Here is a 20,307-nt window from a genome sequence, read left to right as displayed (position 1 = left end):
TTAAGTGAGATAATTGTTTGTATTTTAATTTATTTTTATTGAGTTCTTTAGGATAGCAGGTGGAAATTTTCTTATTGTATTTTTTTTAACCGTATCTAATGCATTAATTCTCCGTACAATTTGAAATAACATCTAAATGATGAATGTTTAAATGATTCGTTTAATTGTCCGAATAAATTACCTAGTTATAAATTATTTATTACGAGTACTTCATTTTTATTATTGATCTTAGCTCATTAAAAAGGTTTAAAAGCCACACCAGGAGGTGATTTATCATAGAATGATTTCGAGGCCCAATATTTTATATCTTTTTAAACATTGATCATGCACATTATTGGTAAATAGAAAAAAAAATTATTAATTAAAATCTTCATGCATCCAAATAGACTCTAAAAAACTTGATTTGAACACCTTTTATGGACACTCACTACCATCCATGATACTCAATTTTGTACCTAAAAAAATAAAGTTTTTTTTTTTTGCAAAATTTATCAATCATTAGTTATATTTTGTTTCGTGCTAAATCGAGGTGAATTGAATTGATTTGTAACTCCATGAATTTAAGACTAGTGAGAGAAAATTAGTTTTTGAATGAATGAGTCATAAGATTTACAACTGTTTACAAGTTTATAAATATCATTTTTAATACAATATTATTACTAAATAAAAAGTGAGTGAAAGTTTCATTATATTTAGAAGATAAAATCATACATACCTTATCTGATTTATGCCCTATTTTGCATTGGCCACCCATCATTTTAAAATTTTGATTTTACTATCGGACATTTTCAATTTATTTGATTTGAGTCGGTTAACGATAATTTGACTTTAAAATTTAAGCTAATTACTTAACTTAATAAATGTATAGTTGCAAAATTATATAAAGTATATATTAACTAAATTTATTTAAATTTTAAAATCAAAGTGCCATTGACTAATTCAAATCAAACAAATTAAAAAGATTGAATAGTAAAATTTAAATTTTAAAAAAATTGACAACCAATTCAAAATGGTTTATAATTTAGATAAATTCCATACGTTTTCACCTATTTAGAATTCCTTCATATTTGGATTGGGATATTATGAGTCAGGTCCAATTTAATTGACTAATAATAGGCTCCAACATCACAATCATTAATCATAACTCATATTTAGAAAATGATTCAGTGATAAGTCAAAAGTTTAATGGAATTCATTTATTTAAGTCATTAGCTGTTGGGGCAAGTTTAAGCCAAAATTTAAAGAATTTTTAAAATTTATCTGTGAACTTGATTTAAAAAAAAATTACATATTTTCTTACCCACCAAAGAGGATAAATATTCGTCCATTCAAATCAAAAAACACGATTTTTTTCGACATTTTATTGATTACTATTCTAAAAAAATTTAAAAAATATGCAGGACATTCAAGCAAATTTCACATCAGACAAAAAATTTTCAAAAATTTAAAGAAAAAAAACACATAAATCTGATTATTTCAACCGATAAAATATGTTTTACTTCCGTTAATTTTCTCTAATAGCATTGTCACATGATCTTTAAGCCCTTGTTTGGTTGGGGGTTAAGGGGTGGAATAACCCCCCTTAACCCCCATTTTATCCCCAAACATCCCAAAAAATAGGTGGGATTAGCTAATCCCACCTAACCCCACCTCAAATAAATTATCCCGGGTTAGCTAAACCCACCTAACCCCACCAAACTCCAACCAAACACTATTTTCTATTCATAATAACCCACTATCTTTCTTATCATACGTACTCCAACCAATCATTATCCTTCTTTATCAATTATTATCTTCTTATCCCACCTACCCAACCAAATACTATTTTTCATTATTCTAGACTAACTCCAACCCCCAACCAAACACAAAAAAACTTTAACCCCACTTTAATCCTGAACTTAACTCTCTGGAATAGCTAGTTTTTCCTTAACCCCGAACCAAACGGAAAAAGTATAAATTATAATCATATTTTACAAAATCTTAGATCGTTTCAGAATATTAAATAGTTTATACAGTAATTACTACTTTATAAAATAAAATTATTATCCATAATAAAATGTTGAACCCATTTTCGGTTTTAACGGGGTTGTAAATAAGTGATTGGCTAGGGAGCTAAATGCATATTTCCTTCAGATAAATCTCTCTCATCTCATCGCTTTAGTTTTTTCTCGCTCTTGCTCTCGTGTTTCCAAAAATCTCACAACCCTCTCAAAGCTCGCTCGTTTGCGAAACCCTAGCCCTCTCAAACCCTCGATCCCTCGATCGATTGCAAACTCTCGCTCTCGAACCCCTCCGATCCCTAGGTTTTCCAACTCCGGGGAAACCCTAATTCGGCCCCCTTGACCACCTTCGCCGGGCCGCGAGGTCGGCGGCGGCGGCGGCGGAGGAGGTGGCGGCGTGGGCCGCAAAAGGTGAGCTTGTCGCCATCCCCTCGCCCCCATTTCGATCGGACGGGATCGATCGCGCGTGCTCCCTACCCGTTCGATCTCTGTTACCCGCATGCGGAGATTTAGGGTTTTTGTTGCGCGATTAGTGTTTCTCTGCGTTAAGATCTGTTTTGGTTCTACAGTAGCTTCAGTCCATGGTGTTTGTGGTTGATAAGTGCTTATATTTTGGAAACTTCTTAGTTGGTTTTCCATTTTGATGTGCGAAGGATCTGAAACTGTGTTACTTTTTTAATCTTACTATATAATTTGTATCAGAGGCCTTAATTTGAGCATATAAGTATACAGATACTGTGGTTATTCCTTTCCTTTTTCCTTTGTTTTCTTCGTTTAAATGCTTGTTGGTTGCTCCTTTTTTGCTAATTTGGTTGGTGGGCTTTTTTTTTTTTTTGCCTTTAAATTTGGCAGGTGGTGTTTCTGCTGAGCATGATGACGAGAAGGCTCTTGTGGGATTTCTCAATGAATCAAAAGGTGATTTCGTGTAGTTTCTCGCCGATGACTTTTGTAGTACTTAAGCAGTTCATAGTTTTATCATCCTTGTTGTGGAAGTTGGGGTGATTCTCAGGCAGCTTTATTATATTCTGGAGGTTATGTAGTACGCCTGGTTACTTAGTGGGTTTGGAGAGCAGCCTCTTTCCGGTTGTGCTTGATGCTTGATGCAGCAGTAGATTGTTCACCGTAAAGAGTTTGGTAACTCTATCATAGCTTGAAATGTGAAACTCAGAGCTTTTGCTAGTATTTGATTGATTTAGATTTAGCTGATTTGGCGGATTTGATGAAAAATTTAAATATGAAATTTGGTAGAACTGTTGTACACGAAGAACTTGGAATTCGTCGTTCGTTAGGCAATCTTTAAGTTGTTTAAAGAAGGTGCGAGTGAGAATACTGTACTACCATCTGCACACCTTTTTGATATTTGCTGCCTTATTTATTACTGTATTTATGGTTTCCGCAGACTTCACGATGTTCTAGCCACCCATCAATTGAATACATACATTACCTTTTCTGGTTGCTGCTTGTCATAAAAGATTGTGTGCATTGTTTGTTTCTTTCATATGTTTCATTGTTTGCACAAATTTTAGTCTTTTGTAGTGGATTATATTTTTACAAGCTGACAATATTATTTTTAATTTTTCGATGTATCTGCAACCACTGTATTTATAATTTACATGTTCTGTCTGCAGATCAACCTTCGGCTGAGAATAGCATTCCTCTTTCGCCACAATGGCTTTATGCTAAACCTGCTGATAGCAAGTTTGGTGTTGTTGCTGCATCAGGGGTATTAGTCTATTCTCTTCCCCCTAAATTTATGCAACCTGTGTAGCTATTCGATAAATGGAGCATGCAAATGCACATTTTTAATGAGGAAATTTATGTTGCCTCTTCTTTGAAGGTTTAATTCTTTCTTGTTATGTCTTATTCATGTCATTTCAGTGGGAAATTATACTTAATAGATGTAATATCAGATATAAGGTTTTAGCTTTCCTTTTCTCCTCTTTCCTTTCAATGTCTTGACTCTTGAAGATGTTAGTTCAACTCCTGTATGATATCAGGATTGCAGAATTAGCAATCATAATATGTCCAGGAAGATGGTTTTATAATCCTTTTTCTTTGAAACTAGTCAGTCATAGGTTGCTGTATGATTGGTGAACATGTATAGAGGAATAGTGGGCTTCAAAGGAATCTAAGATTGGTTAGAAGGCCCAACGGCTGGATCGTGGTTGTATATCTGCAATACCGATGGATAACCTAGTTAATGAAATCCAATTCCCAGGTCTATTGGGAAGACCCATAACTACACACCTAAGAAAGGAAATGAATGCTTTAGCTGCAGGTCATCATTTTTCTTTTTTAAATTGACTGGTCTGCTTTGTTATTAACATTTTGTTATTCATTCTCGATCTTCATCTATATCTAGTTACATTTTTTGTTGTTTATCCGAGTTGCATCTCTCCTGGTACTCATGTGATAAAAATTTAAACTTTTGACTTGCAGGATATTTAAGATTATTGTTAGTCTGAGACATGTAGTTCTATGTTTTGTAAAATAAGATGCTTAAGATTGTCACTGTTTAGTCTACATCCTGCTTTAGTTCTTTTGAACGTTTATCCATAAGAGTTGATATTAAGACAACTTTTATGACTTTGGGTCTCAAATTACCTATTGCAATGCTAGCAATCAAATGGTATTGCATTCTCATGTTTTCCTCCCACTATATCTTCTTCATCTTCTTCTTCTTTTGTCTTACTTTCTCTATGGTGCTTCTTGCTACAGGATGCTCGCCCACCCACTCCAAAAGATATGTGGCGGTTGGATAGTTCTCTGGATAAGAAAGAATGGAGAAGGAATGTGCCCGATATTGATAGTAATCGTCGTTGGCTTGAAGAGGAAAGAGAAACTAGCTTACTTGGTAGGAGAGAGCGTAGAAAGGAAGGAGATCGAGAAACTGCTGAATATCGCAAAAATAATCGCCGTTCTGATAATATCTCTATGAGAGAAGTTGCTGATAGCAAATGGTCATCGAGGTGGGGCCCAGAAGACAAAGAGAAGGACTCTCGACTGGAGAAGAAGATGGATGTAGACAAGGACGATTCTCATGTTCAAAAGCAGCAGCTGCCTTTTTCTGGTGGGCTCCGTCCATTGTCGGAGTCAGACTCACGTGATAAATGGCGGCCTCGCTACCGCCAGGAAATTCAATCTGGTGGGTCCACTATGGCCCATCATGGGGCTCCTGGATTTGGGTTAGAGAAAGGGCGTGCAGAGGGATCAAATGTGGGATTTGCCCCTGGAAGGGGTAGGTCAAATTTAAGCAGGTCGTTCTCTACTGGGCCTATTGGTGCTTTGCCAGTAGAAAGGAATGTGTCTGAAACTGTTCATACTTTTCGGTATCCAAGAGGAAAGCTTCTTGACATTTATAGGAAGCAGAGGACACTGCCATCATTTGAAGCTACTCCTGAGGGTCTAGAAGAAGTTCCTTCCATTACGTTGTCTAGTTCTGTGACTCCATTGGCCTTCCTCACACTAGATGATGATGAGAAGGTATGCTTAATTTTTAGTTAAGTAAGATTAGTGCTTTTATTAACTTCCCTTTGAGAACAAAAGTTTTTCTTCATATCAATATGGGAATTTGCTTTATATTTTTTTTGTATCATTGGAATGGCAATTCATACTGATCAAGGTAGAAAAGGTTGTTTATAAAGAATGTTGAGTACCAAGTTCTGATCACTTAGTTGAGTATAACTAGTATATAATATTCTCTCTGCAAAAGCGTAATGCCTTGTGAAGAAGGGGAATTGCTGAAGGATGGTATTGATTTGAGTAACGGAAAGAATGGTATTATTTTTTCTGTTTGCTAATTTTGTTGCACATATGGCCCTTAAATTAGATGCATTTGTGTATACTTCTCTAAATATATGCAAAAACCTAGCCAACACATTGTGCGATTTATTCCCAGAACATCTAAGGCAATCTAAGTTGTTCTTATTTTTGTGTGAGCTTTGGGATTAAGTGTGTTTTTTTTTTGTTATGTTAATTGAGTAGCGAAGTTAGTAAATTTTATATATACCAGGGAATTGTACTAAGTTGTTGCACATTTTTTATTGGTTAGGCTGAATCATGTTGAATAGCAGTCTCTCTGTCAAAAGTTTTGCTTTGTTGTCAAAGTACCTACTGCAAGCCTTCTCTTTTATCCTGACCTGGGACAAGGCAAACCAATGGATATATTTGACTTTATTCTTATGTTTTCTAAGATGATTTTTTCTGCTGACTAGACAAGTTTTAAGTTGTACATGATAAGAGATGTTGATTTTACTGCAAATATAACTGGACTCTCTTATTTTGACGCCTTGTTTTATTGCAACTAATGCAGTCTTCTTCCCAGTATTTTACTGTACAAATAAAGGATTTGAAGGGTCAAATTGTGATTTGATATTTATACTGTTCTTCTCCTGTTTTGATTTTTTGTATCCAAAAAAGTAAGTCCTATAAGTTGGATTGTAAGGCGGAGATTGCTTATCTATATTCGCTTCAGTAAAGCATTTTTTCATTTAGCCGGTCATTGAGGTGTCAATATGCAGGTGTCTTCAATCTGACTCAAAAGTGCATGCCTCATTTGTTTTCTCGAAATGAACTTTACGCCTTTGTTACATGTGTGGTAATTGTTAATGATTTCCATTTTTGAGGTTCATATCTGCTCAAATAGCATCTTGACACTGCATTTGCTTGTTTTAACATGATTATTAACTATTTTAGAAATTGGGTTTTTTCCCCATTGCCTTCCATCTTTCTTCAAAATCCTGATCCAGGAAAGAAGCCATGTGATCTTTTCAGTTAGCAAAAATGCTTTGATATGTTATTTTGTTTATAGGGAAATAAGCACTTTCTTTGACTTAGTTATTCTAAGGGAATTAAATTATGTGGGTTGCAGGCAGCTGTAAATGATATCTGGGAGGGAAAGGTCACTAGCAGTGAAGCAGATTCTCCAAGTAAGGAGCACGCGACAGGAGTTGACAATGAGATAGGTAAGAACAATTTCTGATACATTTTTTTTCATTAATAACAATTTTCTTTTATTAGCTTGTTGGTTAATTCTACTAGATTTTGAATAGTTGACTTTGGTGATCAATTTTTTCAGGATCAGATTACATACTTGGAGAATTCAGCGACAATGTCAAATCTTTAACTATTGCAGTGGATAATGATCGCATATCTCCACTAATTTCAGAAAATGATGCTTTCTATGATACAAAGGTCTCCTTGGGTACCAATGGCTCTGTAGAGAAACCTGGTGAGCGAAAATTGCTTAATAATGATGGGCATGCTAGAAATTCAGATTTTCTAAAGAACTCAAAGTTGGAAGAAGTGGACCCAGCTGCTACTTTTGATGTTAGTGCTAAGTTGCCATATGATTCAAGTTCGCTCTTTGTTACACCAACCGTCCAAGTTATTCAGAAAACAATTGAATTATCGAATAGTAGTGATGTTGCTCCAAATCCTTCTACTCCTCCCGAGGAGTTGAGTTTGTTTTACCGGGACCCGCAAGGAAGGATACAGGGCCCTTTTCTTGTTGCTGATATTATGTCTTGGCTTGAAGAAGGATATTTTGGCACCGATCTACCTGTGTGCCCTTCAGATGCCCCAGAAGGCACTCCTTTCAGGCCACTTGGTGAACTTATACCACATTTGACTTCAAAAAGTGAACAAGTCCCTGTTGTATCTCCTGTTCAAAATATCGAGCCTTTGGAGTCTGCTAGAGGCAACTCTGAGTCTCGAATTCATGAATTTGCTGTACAGGATGCTGACGGTTAGTTTTCTTTACGGGGCACCACCCTCCCCCCCCCCCAAAATAAAAAAAATTCTTTTAGAAGTTTCAATTTATTGATTGTTTTCTTTCTTATTTGCTGCAGAAGTGTTGTACAGGGGAAAGCTTATGAGTATGGATAGGCCACTGGTGAATCTTACTAGCGACCAAAGTAATTTGTTACAGACCTCTAGTGGTCATATTCTAATGGCATCTGAAGTGGGACAAGTCTCTTTACCTAATCAAAGGGACCCAAAAGATAATGATTTGAATTCCCGTAGATTACTTTTCTCTGAGCTGGAAGGAACTCAGCCAAAGAACCCTCTTTTGTCAGTTGATCAGCCGTTTCCTGAAACTGCGGCTGTGAAGGATGTATCTCTTTTTAGCCATAGACAGGAACAACATATGGTTCCTGATGAATTTTCCACCAAGTATAGGAAGAATAGTAGTTCAAATGTACTTCATGATGCTATTGGTGCTAGTCATTTGCCCACTATTGAACACCAGTTCAACTTAGAAGAGCATCTCCTCTCCCAGCAGTTACTTAAGCAGCGACTACAGCAGGAAGAGTTACTGGCCCAGCAAAATCTCGATTTTCTGCACCATCAACAATCTAATAATCACCAAGTGCCGGATTTGGAGCACATGTTGAAACTCCAGTTTGAACTTGACCAACAGCAACGTCTTCAGCAGTTGCAGCAGCAGAATATAAGACAACAGCTTCATCAACAGGAGATGCAATTTCTGCAGCAGCAGCAGGAGCAGCAGCAGCAATTATTGCTGGAGCAAATGCTGCATCAGCAATTAAATGGCGATCCACGCCACAGAAATAACAACATCCTTGATGAAGTTCTGTTGAGGCAGCACCTGTTGAATGAGTCACAGCAGCAATCCCACTATCTTCAACGAGAGCATGATGCACTTGTCGAGCAGCTTATCCAAGCAAAATTCATGCAAAACCGTCAGCATGGTCAGAATTTGTTGGATATCTTATCTCATTCCAACAGTAGGCAGATGCTTCCTTTCGAACAACAGAAGCTGCTTTTAGATCTTCAGCAGGAACAGATGCTCCGAGCACAGCAATTTCCGATTCCTTCGAGGCAGCAATCGCACATGGAAGAAAGATTTAACCAGTTCATCCAGCCATCACCTAGTGCACACCTTAATCATTCTTCTAGACTTAGCCCATTGGATTTTGTGCACCCCCCTCAGAGAGCCTCGTCCGTTGAGCTCAACAACCAAATTGAGCGGAATGTTGCATTGCATGAGCTATTAAACAGAGGTCAGGGGATCCATCCTCTTGATAGGGCAATTTCATTACCTACGACCTCTCTCTCGCCAAACATTGACCTTGTGAATGACCTTTCACACATTCATTCTAGTGTTCATCCCTATCAACATAGGATGCCTGAACAGTATGGTGGTTCACTCATGGATGCCATGGAGGGGCACTTGATGGTTGACTCTAATAGGCAGCTGTCTAATAACCTTATAGAATCACAGTTGAGACAGTTCCAGATTGAAGCAGAGAGGCAGAGGAGAGGTGTGAAATTGAGTTCATCCTTTGAGAACCGAGAACATGATTTAGGAAATATGATGAACCAAAAGATGGTCCTGCAATCTCATCAGTCATTAGGGCTTTCTGATGTCTCTCCTTCATCATCTTATGGCCGTGGGGAGCCTTCTTGGCTCTATTCTCATCCTATTGCAGACAATTCCTGTAAGCTTGCTGCAGATAGAACAGACTACAGTGAATCATTGGTAGAAAATTCTCTTTTCGCTACGACAAGGCAAGCATCACAGGATGGATTAGTAAATGCTAATTTTGGCAGTCAAGGTATGCCTTTTCAATCTACTAGTGGAATGTTTCTAGAACAGAAGCTTTTCCCCACAGATGCTGATGGAATTCACAAAGAAGAGCTTGTAAATACCATGGGTCGCAATCCATCTATAGAAAGATTGAACTTTGCCGATCCAAATGACGGTAGGAGCAGAACAAAACCTGGTTCTAAAGCTAATTTCATGGGTAAATCTATTCTGGACAATCTTGAAGCTGGGGTTGGGCAAATGGTAGGCAGAGGTCAAGAAGAAATGGAAGTTGCTGCTCCTAACAGACCTGCCACTTTTGGCAGTGCAGGTGATTAGTAGAAGAATCTTCTTTAAATATTATTTTCCTGCCTTTTCTACTTCACAATATCCATGTGAACTTTACTGTGATTTGTCCAGGTGGGGATGCTATCTTTCAGAATTATGAGGTTGGAGATGATAATGCTTTTGTTGGCGAGATAAGCAAGAACAGGTATATAAATTTCTTTCAAATGTTATGACAAGTAGCAAATAGTGAAGTTTTTCCAGAATGTCTGAAACTCTCATATGTAAGCTTACTTATTACTTGAATGCTTTGCTCAGTATGTTTTGATAATATGAGTAATATATTGCAGTATTTTCATAACTGAACTTCTTAATTCCTCTGGCTAGCATGTTGCTTATGCACTCTCTCTTATGTTCCAATTAATTAGTCCACAATTGCTGAAACAACTATATGTATTACTGGAAGCCATTGTTACATCTGTCTCACTGCGATTTGATGGTATAACTAGATCACTGAAAGCCCAATATAGGCTTCAGTGTAGGCTTCTTGAGTTTAGTTTTGGCTATTTTCAGAGTTTCAGGTTCTGGTTTCTGTTGTTGGTGAAAAATTACTAAGCTTTTCAAAAGATAAATATTAGATAGGAAGAATTGAAATAATCATACTCTCGGAAAATAGTTGCTTTAGAGTTTCCGAAAAGTAGGTTAACTTGTATTAGACTGCTTTCTGGGAACACTAAATTCTATTGATTTTTCAGGGTTTTTTATAGTTCGGGTATTGGTAAATGGTCGAAGAACTGCTAAACAATTTTGAGAGGAAAGAGATGAAATTGAAACTACCAGAATGACATCGCAAAGTAAAAGAGTTGTTAAAGAATTAACTATCTCACTGTTCCTTGATTTTATATTGGACCAAGTAGCTAATGACAATGTAATCGTAGTGGATATATAATTCTACTATTAGCTAAATTACCTTCACTTTTGCTTAAACTCTTTTCCTGATAGGAATTCTAGTGCTACTCTGAAGGGGACTGATAGTTCAACACTAAAGCTCGCCCATGATCAGAGAGCTTCTGTTTCATCAGAGGCTGCATTTTCGGAGTTAGTTTCTACTCTTCCTGTCAAAGGTAAGGATTCCTAAAGCCCCCTTCTCTCTCTCTCTCTCTCTCTCTCTCTCTCTCTCTCTCATCTCTTTTGTGCACACAATCTAGATGCATGTTTATATGTATGGTAAACTTCAAAAAGGGGCCATGTGTATAGTGCATTTTCACATCGATGCATTGTGGTTTGTTTGTATCACTTCAGCTCACTTGAGGGTGCTATTCTGGTTTTCTGAAAGGACTTCCTGTCAGCACTGTTTTGGAATGGGTTTTGATCCAAATGAACAGGTTTGGATTGTGTCACGGTTGCATTTTGATATATACTTTGTTCAAAACTCAAATCCAAAACCAAATTCTTACATGATTGGGTCAGTTCAAAACCTGAACCAAAATATAATCCAAACTGGTTATCATGGAGCAAAACCCAATGGTACCAACAGAAAGGTCAGTACAGAAAACTAGAATGAGATGCCCAATACCACTGGGCCCTTAATGAAGTTTACCCTCATATGCGCGTATACTTTTGTCGTGTCTATGTATATGCTTCTATTGATGCTCTACAGTATGTGCGTTGATATTTATGCAGTGTGTGTTTCAGATAGGTTTATATTCTATGAGGAAACTGCCTATTCATAATCGAATTGTTAGAACTCTTTTCTCCTTTCAAAGAGGGAAAAAAAAGGAAACTTCGTGCACTTCAGTAAGCATTTAATTCTTCATTTAAAAATAAGCTTATGATCTATTCGTGGACATGCAGATGCTAAGAGAGAACCTGGAGGCGTTTCAGACGTTCCATCGTCTGCCAAGAAAGATGCAACATTTCGTCGAGTGCCGTCAGGTGGCATCATTGCCGGAGCGTCGGAGCCTTCCTTCATCGACATGCTGAAGAGCACCAGCAAAAAGCCCACACTGGAAGCCGACGCGTCTGCTTCTGCTCCTTCCGACTCCTCAGAATCCATGCAGGGTAGCGGCAGCAAGAGCAACATTAAGAAAAAGGGGAAGAAGGGTCGGCAAATCGACCCGTCGCTTCTGGGTTTCAAGGTCCACAGCAATCGCATCATGATGGGCGAGATCCAACGCCCCGAAGATTGAGAGCTCGGTTTCGGTTTCTTTCCTCTCCTTCTTCGGCTGTATAGGTTTGTAAAGTTATTTTTTTAGTTTTGATCTTTCTTATTTTTCATGATATTTGTTTTTGGTTTAAAATATTTGTGAAAATAAATAAATAGGGTTCAATTTTGAAATTAAGCAGAGTCCCTAATTAAGAGTGTGAATTTGCAGAGTATAGTGAAGGGGATTAATGAAAAAAAGATTTATATGGAGTGATAATTGATTACTACTATACCTCCAAATCACTAGATTTGGCCAATTCCATTCTTTAGCAACTCATTTTTCTAACTGTGTCAGTGTCAGGCATTTTTTAAAATATTTTTTTATATTGTACATAATATTTTGTTTTGTATATCACAATAAATTAGTTACGATATATTTTTTATCGTCTAATCGAAAAATTCAGAAGTATAATATACTTACATTCAACTCTATTTTATCTATTACTATTATTATTATTATTATTACTGTTATTATTACTGTTATTATTATTATTAATAATAACAATTTTCAAATCGTTTCCAAATCTATTATTATTTTCGATTATAGATAATAACAATTTTCAAACCTACTCGGAAACAATTATTTTTTATTATTAATAATAACAATTTTCAAATCGTTTTCAAATATAGATGTGAAGCTCGACGATATTAACAATTTTCAAATCGAAAACAATTTTTTTTAAAGCACACATATTATTATTATTATTATTATTATTATTATTTCTGTTATTATTTTCACAAAAAATAGATGTGAACCAAATAAAGGTGGGGGATAATAATCAAAGGTAGGGAAAGATCCTATGGTAAAGAACTCAAGTTCAGGTGTGTATGTACGTACATGCATACATACTACAATACATAATACCAAGTCTAAGCTCTTGGTTCTCTTCTACTTAACACTTTGCTGCGAAGTGTTTGTGTGTACAAGTGCTTTAGTTAATAGGGTTGTTTGAAGTCGATTAATCACGAAACTACTTTACAATGTTTTGAGATACAGAGTATCTTTAAGTTAACCATAAAATTATAGTTTCCGAGTAGGCAAAAAAAAAAAAAGAAAAAAGAAAAAAAAACTAATAATAAGGAGAGAATAATCCAATTTCAAACAAGAAGTTTTCTATAAGAGCAATGTTATTGTTGGGTGAACCCATCTCACACTCTGCTGAGGGTAATTTGCACTTTTGGTTCTTAAATTACGCGGTGCATGATATTTTGGTCTTTAAATTTGTCATTGTTGCAATTTTTGGTTTGAAAACATTGTTAATGTGATAATAATATAGCATCTTAATTGTTATTGTATCATTAATTATAATATTTTTACATAATTTCTAGAATAATAATTTGTTAATATTTTATCAATTAAGTTAGAGTTATGGAATAAGAAACACTTCAAATATCTTTTCTATGGTTTAGCATTCTCACTTTAGTACTCTCATATTTTGAATGTCTCATTTTAATACTCTGTGATTTTATTTTTTTTGTTAATTTTTTAGTTAAACTAATAATAAAGTTAAAATTAGAGGGTATTAAAGTGAGAAGGTGGTAAACCACTGGATTGTTATTTTAAGTTTCTTTTATATATTTTTACAAAAAAAATTAAGGGACCAACAGATAGTGAAAATGAAACTAGAAAGTACTAAGTTATATGCTTGAACTACAGTGTATTAAACTAAAAAATCGCTAACTATGGGAGAAACATTTACAATTTTTTAAAAGTTAGTTCCGTATAAAATAAATCATAAAATTGTTCGGTATGAAAAATATTTTTACGCTTGTTTGGTTTGACGTAAAATTATTTTTTCGTAAAAATATTTTTACAGATTTGGAGAAAAATTTAAGTTTTTATTTTTCATTATTTTTTTAGTAGAAAACGAAAATTCAAGCTACGTAAATTTTTTTCATTCATATTTTTTCACCGTATCAAATAAATATAAATTTTTTTTCTTTCAAGCAAACAAATATCGATGAAAAAATATATTTTTTTCGCGCAAATCAAGTACTACAAAAAGTAAATTTTTTTCTCTATCAATTTTTTTTACAAAAAATTATTTTTTACAGTTTTATGTTAGAATTAAATGAATCCTATCTATAAGAGAAATTTTTACTTTTTTTTAAGAAAAATTACTAGATTAAAGTTTGGAAATCAAACTATAATCTTGGCTCATAGTTTGAGGACGAAAAGTGTAATTTACTTATTTCTAATGTCCTTTTTTAGGGGGGGGGACTTTAAATATCACGCTTATAATTTCATTTTTTTTAAAATTTTAATATTCTGTAATTTAAAATATATTAATTTCGTATCTCTAATTTTATTTTTTTTTATTTTTTTTTTCTACTAATTTTTTTCGTTAAATCAATGATAAAGTTAAAACTAAAAAGATATTAAAATAAATATTCGATAATTTTAGATGTGGTATTTAAAAATTTTTATATATAATTTAACAAAATATTAACGAAGAATTTGATGAAAAAAAAAAAAAATACTAAATTGATTTGTTTTAACCGGCAGTAAAATAGAAAAGTACGAAATTTACGGAAATAATATTTAAAGTTTATTTATATATTTTTTTCCAGTTACTATGAACAGGATTCGTATACAGCAAGCAACGTGGTGGGCCCGAGATTCGAGGTGGTGCAACATTCGAATGGTTGCTTTCTCGCGGGTCTCATCTGCGCTTTACGCGTGTCCCTGTGGCGGCACGTGCGGAGCCCCGTGACGCGGCGGTTCTCGCGGATCCTTATTGGGTCTCGCGCCACGTGCCTCCCTCCCGAGCCCCAACCCGTGCCGAGTCACGTGACAATTCCATGCGCGGCGAGTAGCTCTATTCGGAAAAGCACTGACAGATCACTTTTTGCGGCTTAAATGGACCGGCATTCTGTGCCGTGGCTGAGAGATCATGTTGAGTCGAGTCATGTTCGAAATGGCGTGAGGTTAGATGGGCCGAATCATGTTCGAACGTTGTATCTGTACACTTTAAGTGAATTAGTTGCGTATTTCTAGCAGCTTGAGCTTCTGGGATTAATGGTTAGCGCTAACGATCCGACAATTTTTTTGTGTCGCTACAAGTGATTTGCATGTTTGGTTTCCGAACTACGGGACGAGTGAAATTTTACTCTTCAAATTTATTATATATTTGTTAAAAATTAAATTTAACTTATAGATTTGAAAATCTATAATAATTTTAAAATTTTGAACTAGAAATTATAATTAATTAAAATTTGAAGATCAGAATATCACCTCGCTCACAGCCTGAGAATCAAACATGCAGTTGTTTACCCTAAAGTTTATAAGTTTTTTATAAATTATCCAAAATTTTAGAATAATACTGCTTCAAAGATGAAGCATTAATAGCCGTCCAATAAAGGAGTGTACAGATAATATTACTTTTTTGTACGAGGATCAAAATCTAGTCTTCAGAATCTCTTCGGTATTATGTTAGTTAATATTAAGAGCAACATTTTACCAAACACCAAATTTGATTTTTAATGGAAGAGTGGAGCTATAAAACTTTTGAATGCACCGAACTCTTCGCTCTTGTTTGGTTGGGGGTTAAGGGGTGGAATAACCTCTTAACCCCTATTTTATCTCCAAACACTTCAAAAAATAGGTGGGGTTAGCTAACCCCACCTAATCCTACATCAAATAAATTATCTCGGATTAGCTAACCCCACCTAACCCTACCAAACTCCAACCAAACACTATTTTCTATTCATAATAACCCACTATCTTTCTTATCACACCCACTCCAACCAATCATTATCCTTCTTTATCAATCATTATCTTCTTATCCCACCTACTCCAACCCCACCTACTCCAACCAATCATTATCCTTCTTTATCAATCATTATCTTCTTATCCCACCTACCCAACCAAACACTATTTTTTATTATTCTAGACTAACTCCAACCTCCAACCAAACACAAAAAAACTTTAACTCTACTTTAATTTTGAACTTAACTCTATCCCTGGAATAGCTATTTTTTTCTTAACCCCGAACCAAACGGAGGGTTCGTGTTTTCAAATTATTTTAGATAATGCATGAGATCTCCAAATAGACAATTTGCCCGGTTACATATGATGTATACTATTGAAGGCATCTGAAAATTAAAATGTATAATTTTTTAACATTATTTGTGTCAATCTATACCAAGTTAAAGGTACCGAACACAATCTAAATAGTGTAAAATTTTTTTCTATAAAATTTTATTTAATTTTAATTGTTTTATATCGTAAAATTTATAAATGTGTCATATTTGATAATTTAAATATACAATTTTAAGAATTTTGAAGCATGATTGACCAGTGTTGTCTAAAGTTGTATGGGTACAGTAACATGATCGGCTACCGTTTGGTTCGGGGTTAAGAAAAAACTAGTTATTCCAGGGATAGGGTTAAGTTTAGGGTTAAGATGGGGTTAAAGTATTTTTGTGTTTGTTGGAGGTTAGAGTTAAGCCAGTATAGTGAAAAATAGTGTTTGGTTGGAATAGGTGGGATAAGAAGGATAGTGGGTTATTATGAATAGAAAATAGTATTTGGTTGGGGTTTGGTTGGGTTAGGTGGGGTTAGCTAATCCGGGATAACCCATTTGAGGTGAGGTTAGCTAACCCCACCCATTTTTAGAAGTGTTTAGGAATAAAATAGGGGTTAAGAGGTTATTCCACCCCTTAACCCTCAACCAAGCGGATTAAGGTTTCGTTTGGAATTGCGGGGAGATTGCGTTACGTGCGATGAGAAAGTACGTTGGAAAAATATCCTGTTTCTATACATAATATTGTAATATTGTGTTCCGTATATTGCGATGAGTCAGTTACGATATATTTTCTGCGGTCCTACCAGAGAACGCAGAAGCATATCCCTATATGTCTTTTCCTCAACTCTATTTTATTTAATATCTCAATATCAAACTAAGCCTAAGAATACGAGGAGCATGATTAAAATTAGTCACAACATTGGAACATCGATCGTTAAAGTCGACACATACAAATATACACATATATATTATACATCATTAAAGCCGACATGTATAAATATTTTCTTTCGTTAAAGCTCAAATTTCAAGTATTTCATATAAAATCTATCTTTTGAAAAATATTTATCTAAGAAAAATCTAACAAATTGGATATAAAAATTGAACTGCCTTTTGCTTTTCATGGTTCACCATTTTTTGCTATTCATATAAAAATAATCCCACCATGAAAATTGTGATTTGGAGAGAGTGCAGTTCCAAAAACAATGCAACTGATGTGGTACACAAGATGTGGTGTAACTGTGGAAGCAATATTTTTTTTGAATATTTACAGTTCCTATATATATATATATATATATATATATAGGGCTACTATACTCTTATGAGTATAGAGCTCTTCATACTTAAAAGTTATTTTCGATATTGGGACTTTCGAATCGACGATCCACACTGTTAAATATGATTTAGAGTATTTGAAACTTCTAGAAAATAAATTTCATAATTTTTCGAAATCATTATAAAGTTTATCAAGCGGGTATAAAATGAACGGTTAAAATCGAACTACATCCTAAAAATGGATGATCGAATTTTTCAATTTAAGATCGGAGTTATTGATCTTTATTTAGGTAGTGAATAGAATTTTCTATAAAAAATTCAATATATTCCGATTCTTTTTCACCGTTAAACTAGCAAATATGTCATACCGGTCATTAAAAATTGTCAATTTTGTGAGTTTTTGATCGTAAGATAAATGATATTGAAAAATTATAAAATTTGATTTCTAGAAGTTTTAAATGCTCTAGATAATGTTTAACGGAATGGATCGTCGATTCGGAAGCTCTATCATCAAAAACAACTTATGAGTACGAAGGCGATCGTACTCATAAGAGTATAGTAGCCGAACTATATATATATATATATATATATATATATAGAGAGAGAGAGAGAGAGAGAGAGAGAGAGAGAGAGAGAGAGAGAGAGAGTTGAGCTAGCTAGAATACTATCGATAGCAAATGAGTTTCGTTGTCACCCATTTATTTTCGATGATGGAGCCTCCAAATCGACGATCGGCACCGTTGAACATGATTTGAGAGAGAGAGAGAGTTGAGCTAGAATACTATCGATAGCAAACGGGCTCCGTTGTCACCCATTTGTGTTCGATGATGGAGCCTCCAAATCGACGATCGGCACCGTTGAACATGATCTATACCACTTGAAGTGTTTAGAAATCAAATTTCATATCTTTTCGACATCATTGACCTAATGTTCAAAAGGTTTCAAAATTTATAATTTTAATGGTCGATATGAGGCGTTTTCTCGTTTAACGATGTAAAGCTATCCAAATTAATTGAATTTTGGTTAGAAAATTCTTTAAACTATTTAGAACAAGATCTATACTCTCGATCTTGATTACAAAATTTCTATTATAATCAAATTCCTATTATCACTTTTTAGAGGATATTTATTTTCAGCCGTTCATTTTTACGCCTACTTGATGAACAAGAGAACAATATCAGAAAAGCATGAAATTTAATTTCTAGATACTTCAAGTGATATAAATCATTTTCAACGGCACCGATCGTCGATTTTGAGGCTTCATCATCGAAAACAAATGGGTGGCAACGGAGCTCATTTGCTACCGATAGTATTCCAGCTCAACTCTCTCTCTCTCTCTCTCTCTCTCTCTATATATATATATATATATAATCTTTCAAGTTTAAGATTAAAGATAATATATATCTGCTGAAGTTTCTGATAAAAAATATGCCAGTAAACAGTTGGAAAGCACTGCCACGAGTGTGTTTATTAACTATGTTTTTTTTTTTTTTTTTTTTTTTTTTTTTTTTTTTTTTTTTTTTTTCTGAGAGAGAAAGATAGCATGCTACCGTTTTATTCAGTAAGAAGATAAATTTAGCAACAGAGTGAAGCATCGTGGTTTCGCAAGAGGACAAAAAAAAAAAATCACTGCCGAATAAAAAGGCCTGAAGCGTCTTTATTTCAGCCAGAGAGCTTTGGATAGACAGTAGCAATAAGTGGGGCATAGTTGGAAAGAAAGAGCTAACTATCATCTCCTTTTCTTGGTAGGCTTTATGGTTAGAGCGAAATAGAGAAATTTTCGACTATAAAAAATTTTTGTTGAGATAACTATTGGTGGACGTATACATACTCAAGAATATGTGGGAACTATGTTTTTTAAATAAAAATACTAAACATTTGAGAGATCATATAACAAAGGTTTTACTTATAAAATTAGAAAGAAACAAAATTCTATTCATCAATAATAGAGAAGTATAAAATAATGAGAGGAAAAAAAATTTTCACAAACAAAAAAGGGAAAAGTTCCACTATTGGGTTTAAAATAAATGAGAAGTTTAAAATGTGNATATCAAAAAATTATGAAATTTAGTTTTCAAATATTTTTAATAGTGTAGATCAAGTCTAAAAGAGCCGATCATCGATTTGGAAGTCAGAATATTGAAAATAATTTGGTAGTACAGGAGCCTTGGTGCTACTTTCTTATTGAATTCTACACGCAAAAGCAACTTATAATTAACCTACAGTTAACATTGACAGAGTCGGCGTTGGATATAAATATGAGTATTTAGAAGCTATACGAAGTCGGCGTTGGTATTACTCCAATGAGAGGGGCGTACGTCACTTTTATGTGGTGTTGTACGTAATTTTGTTATAGCTTAGTTTAAACTTGAACATAAGTGTCGGAAACCTTAGTTTTATTAATAATAAAAAATAATAATTATTTTTTAAAAGATTAATCTATTAATATTATTCATATTTAATATTTTCTTTCACGTTCGGAAAATTAGCTTTTCTCGAGATTATATATTCAATATTTTTTCTCAAGTTAGGTAAGGTTGAATTAAATGAGAGGATATAAGTTTGAATTTAATAGAAGAAAATTAATTATACGCATCCCCGCATCTGATATATAAGTTTGAATCAAGTGGGAAAATTTTTGAGATGCAAGCTTGAATTAAATGGAAGAAAAATATTTTGAGGTGTGGTTGAATTATATCTGGGAGATGTTTTTTGAGATGTAATTTTGTAAGAAATTAATTATTCTAGAAATTTTGAGACACAAGCTTAGAAAAAATAATCGTTATTTTAAAAAAAAATTAAACTATCGAAAAATAATATTTTTAATATTTATATTCAATAAATTAAAGATTATGAAAATGTGAGGATTGAAATCAAAGGCCTTAAAAATTAAAATACTCAGAATCGTTGTTTTCGACCAACCTTTTGGATCCTCTAGCTAAGATCCAGGTATTACGATGGGGATTT

At 34.3% G+C, this 20,307-nt stretch overlaps 1 protein-coding gene across 1 annotated transcript; it reads left to right on the top strand.

Annotated features, from left to right (window-relative positions):
• LOC109710309 lies at positions 2,330-12,302 on the top strand (the record flags this gene model as incomplete). The annotated part of the gene is made up of 10 exons (XM_020232819.1): positions 2,330-2,411; positions 2,853-2,915; positions 3,629-3,723; positions 4,719-5,483; positions 6,871-6,964; positions 7,078-7,746; positions 7,850-9,880; positions 9,970-10,042; positions 10,837-10,958; positions 11,689-12,302. Coding segments are annotated over 10 exons (4,329 nt in total), but the record flags the coding sequence as incomplete, so codon positions are not given.

Source organism: Ananas comosus, linkage group 5, assembly GCF_001540865.1.
Source record: "Ananas comosus cultivar F153 linkage group 5, ASM154086v1, whole genome shotgun sequence".
Classification (NCBI taxonomy): Eukaryota; Viridiplantae; Streptophyta; class Magnoliopsida; order Poales; family Bromeliaceae; genus Ananas; species Ananas comosus.
This window is presented reverse-complemented; position numbering and strand designations above follow the sequence as displayed.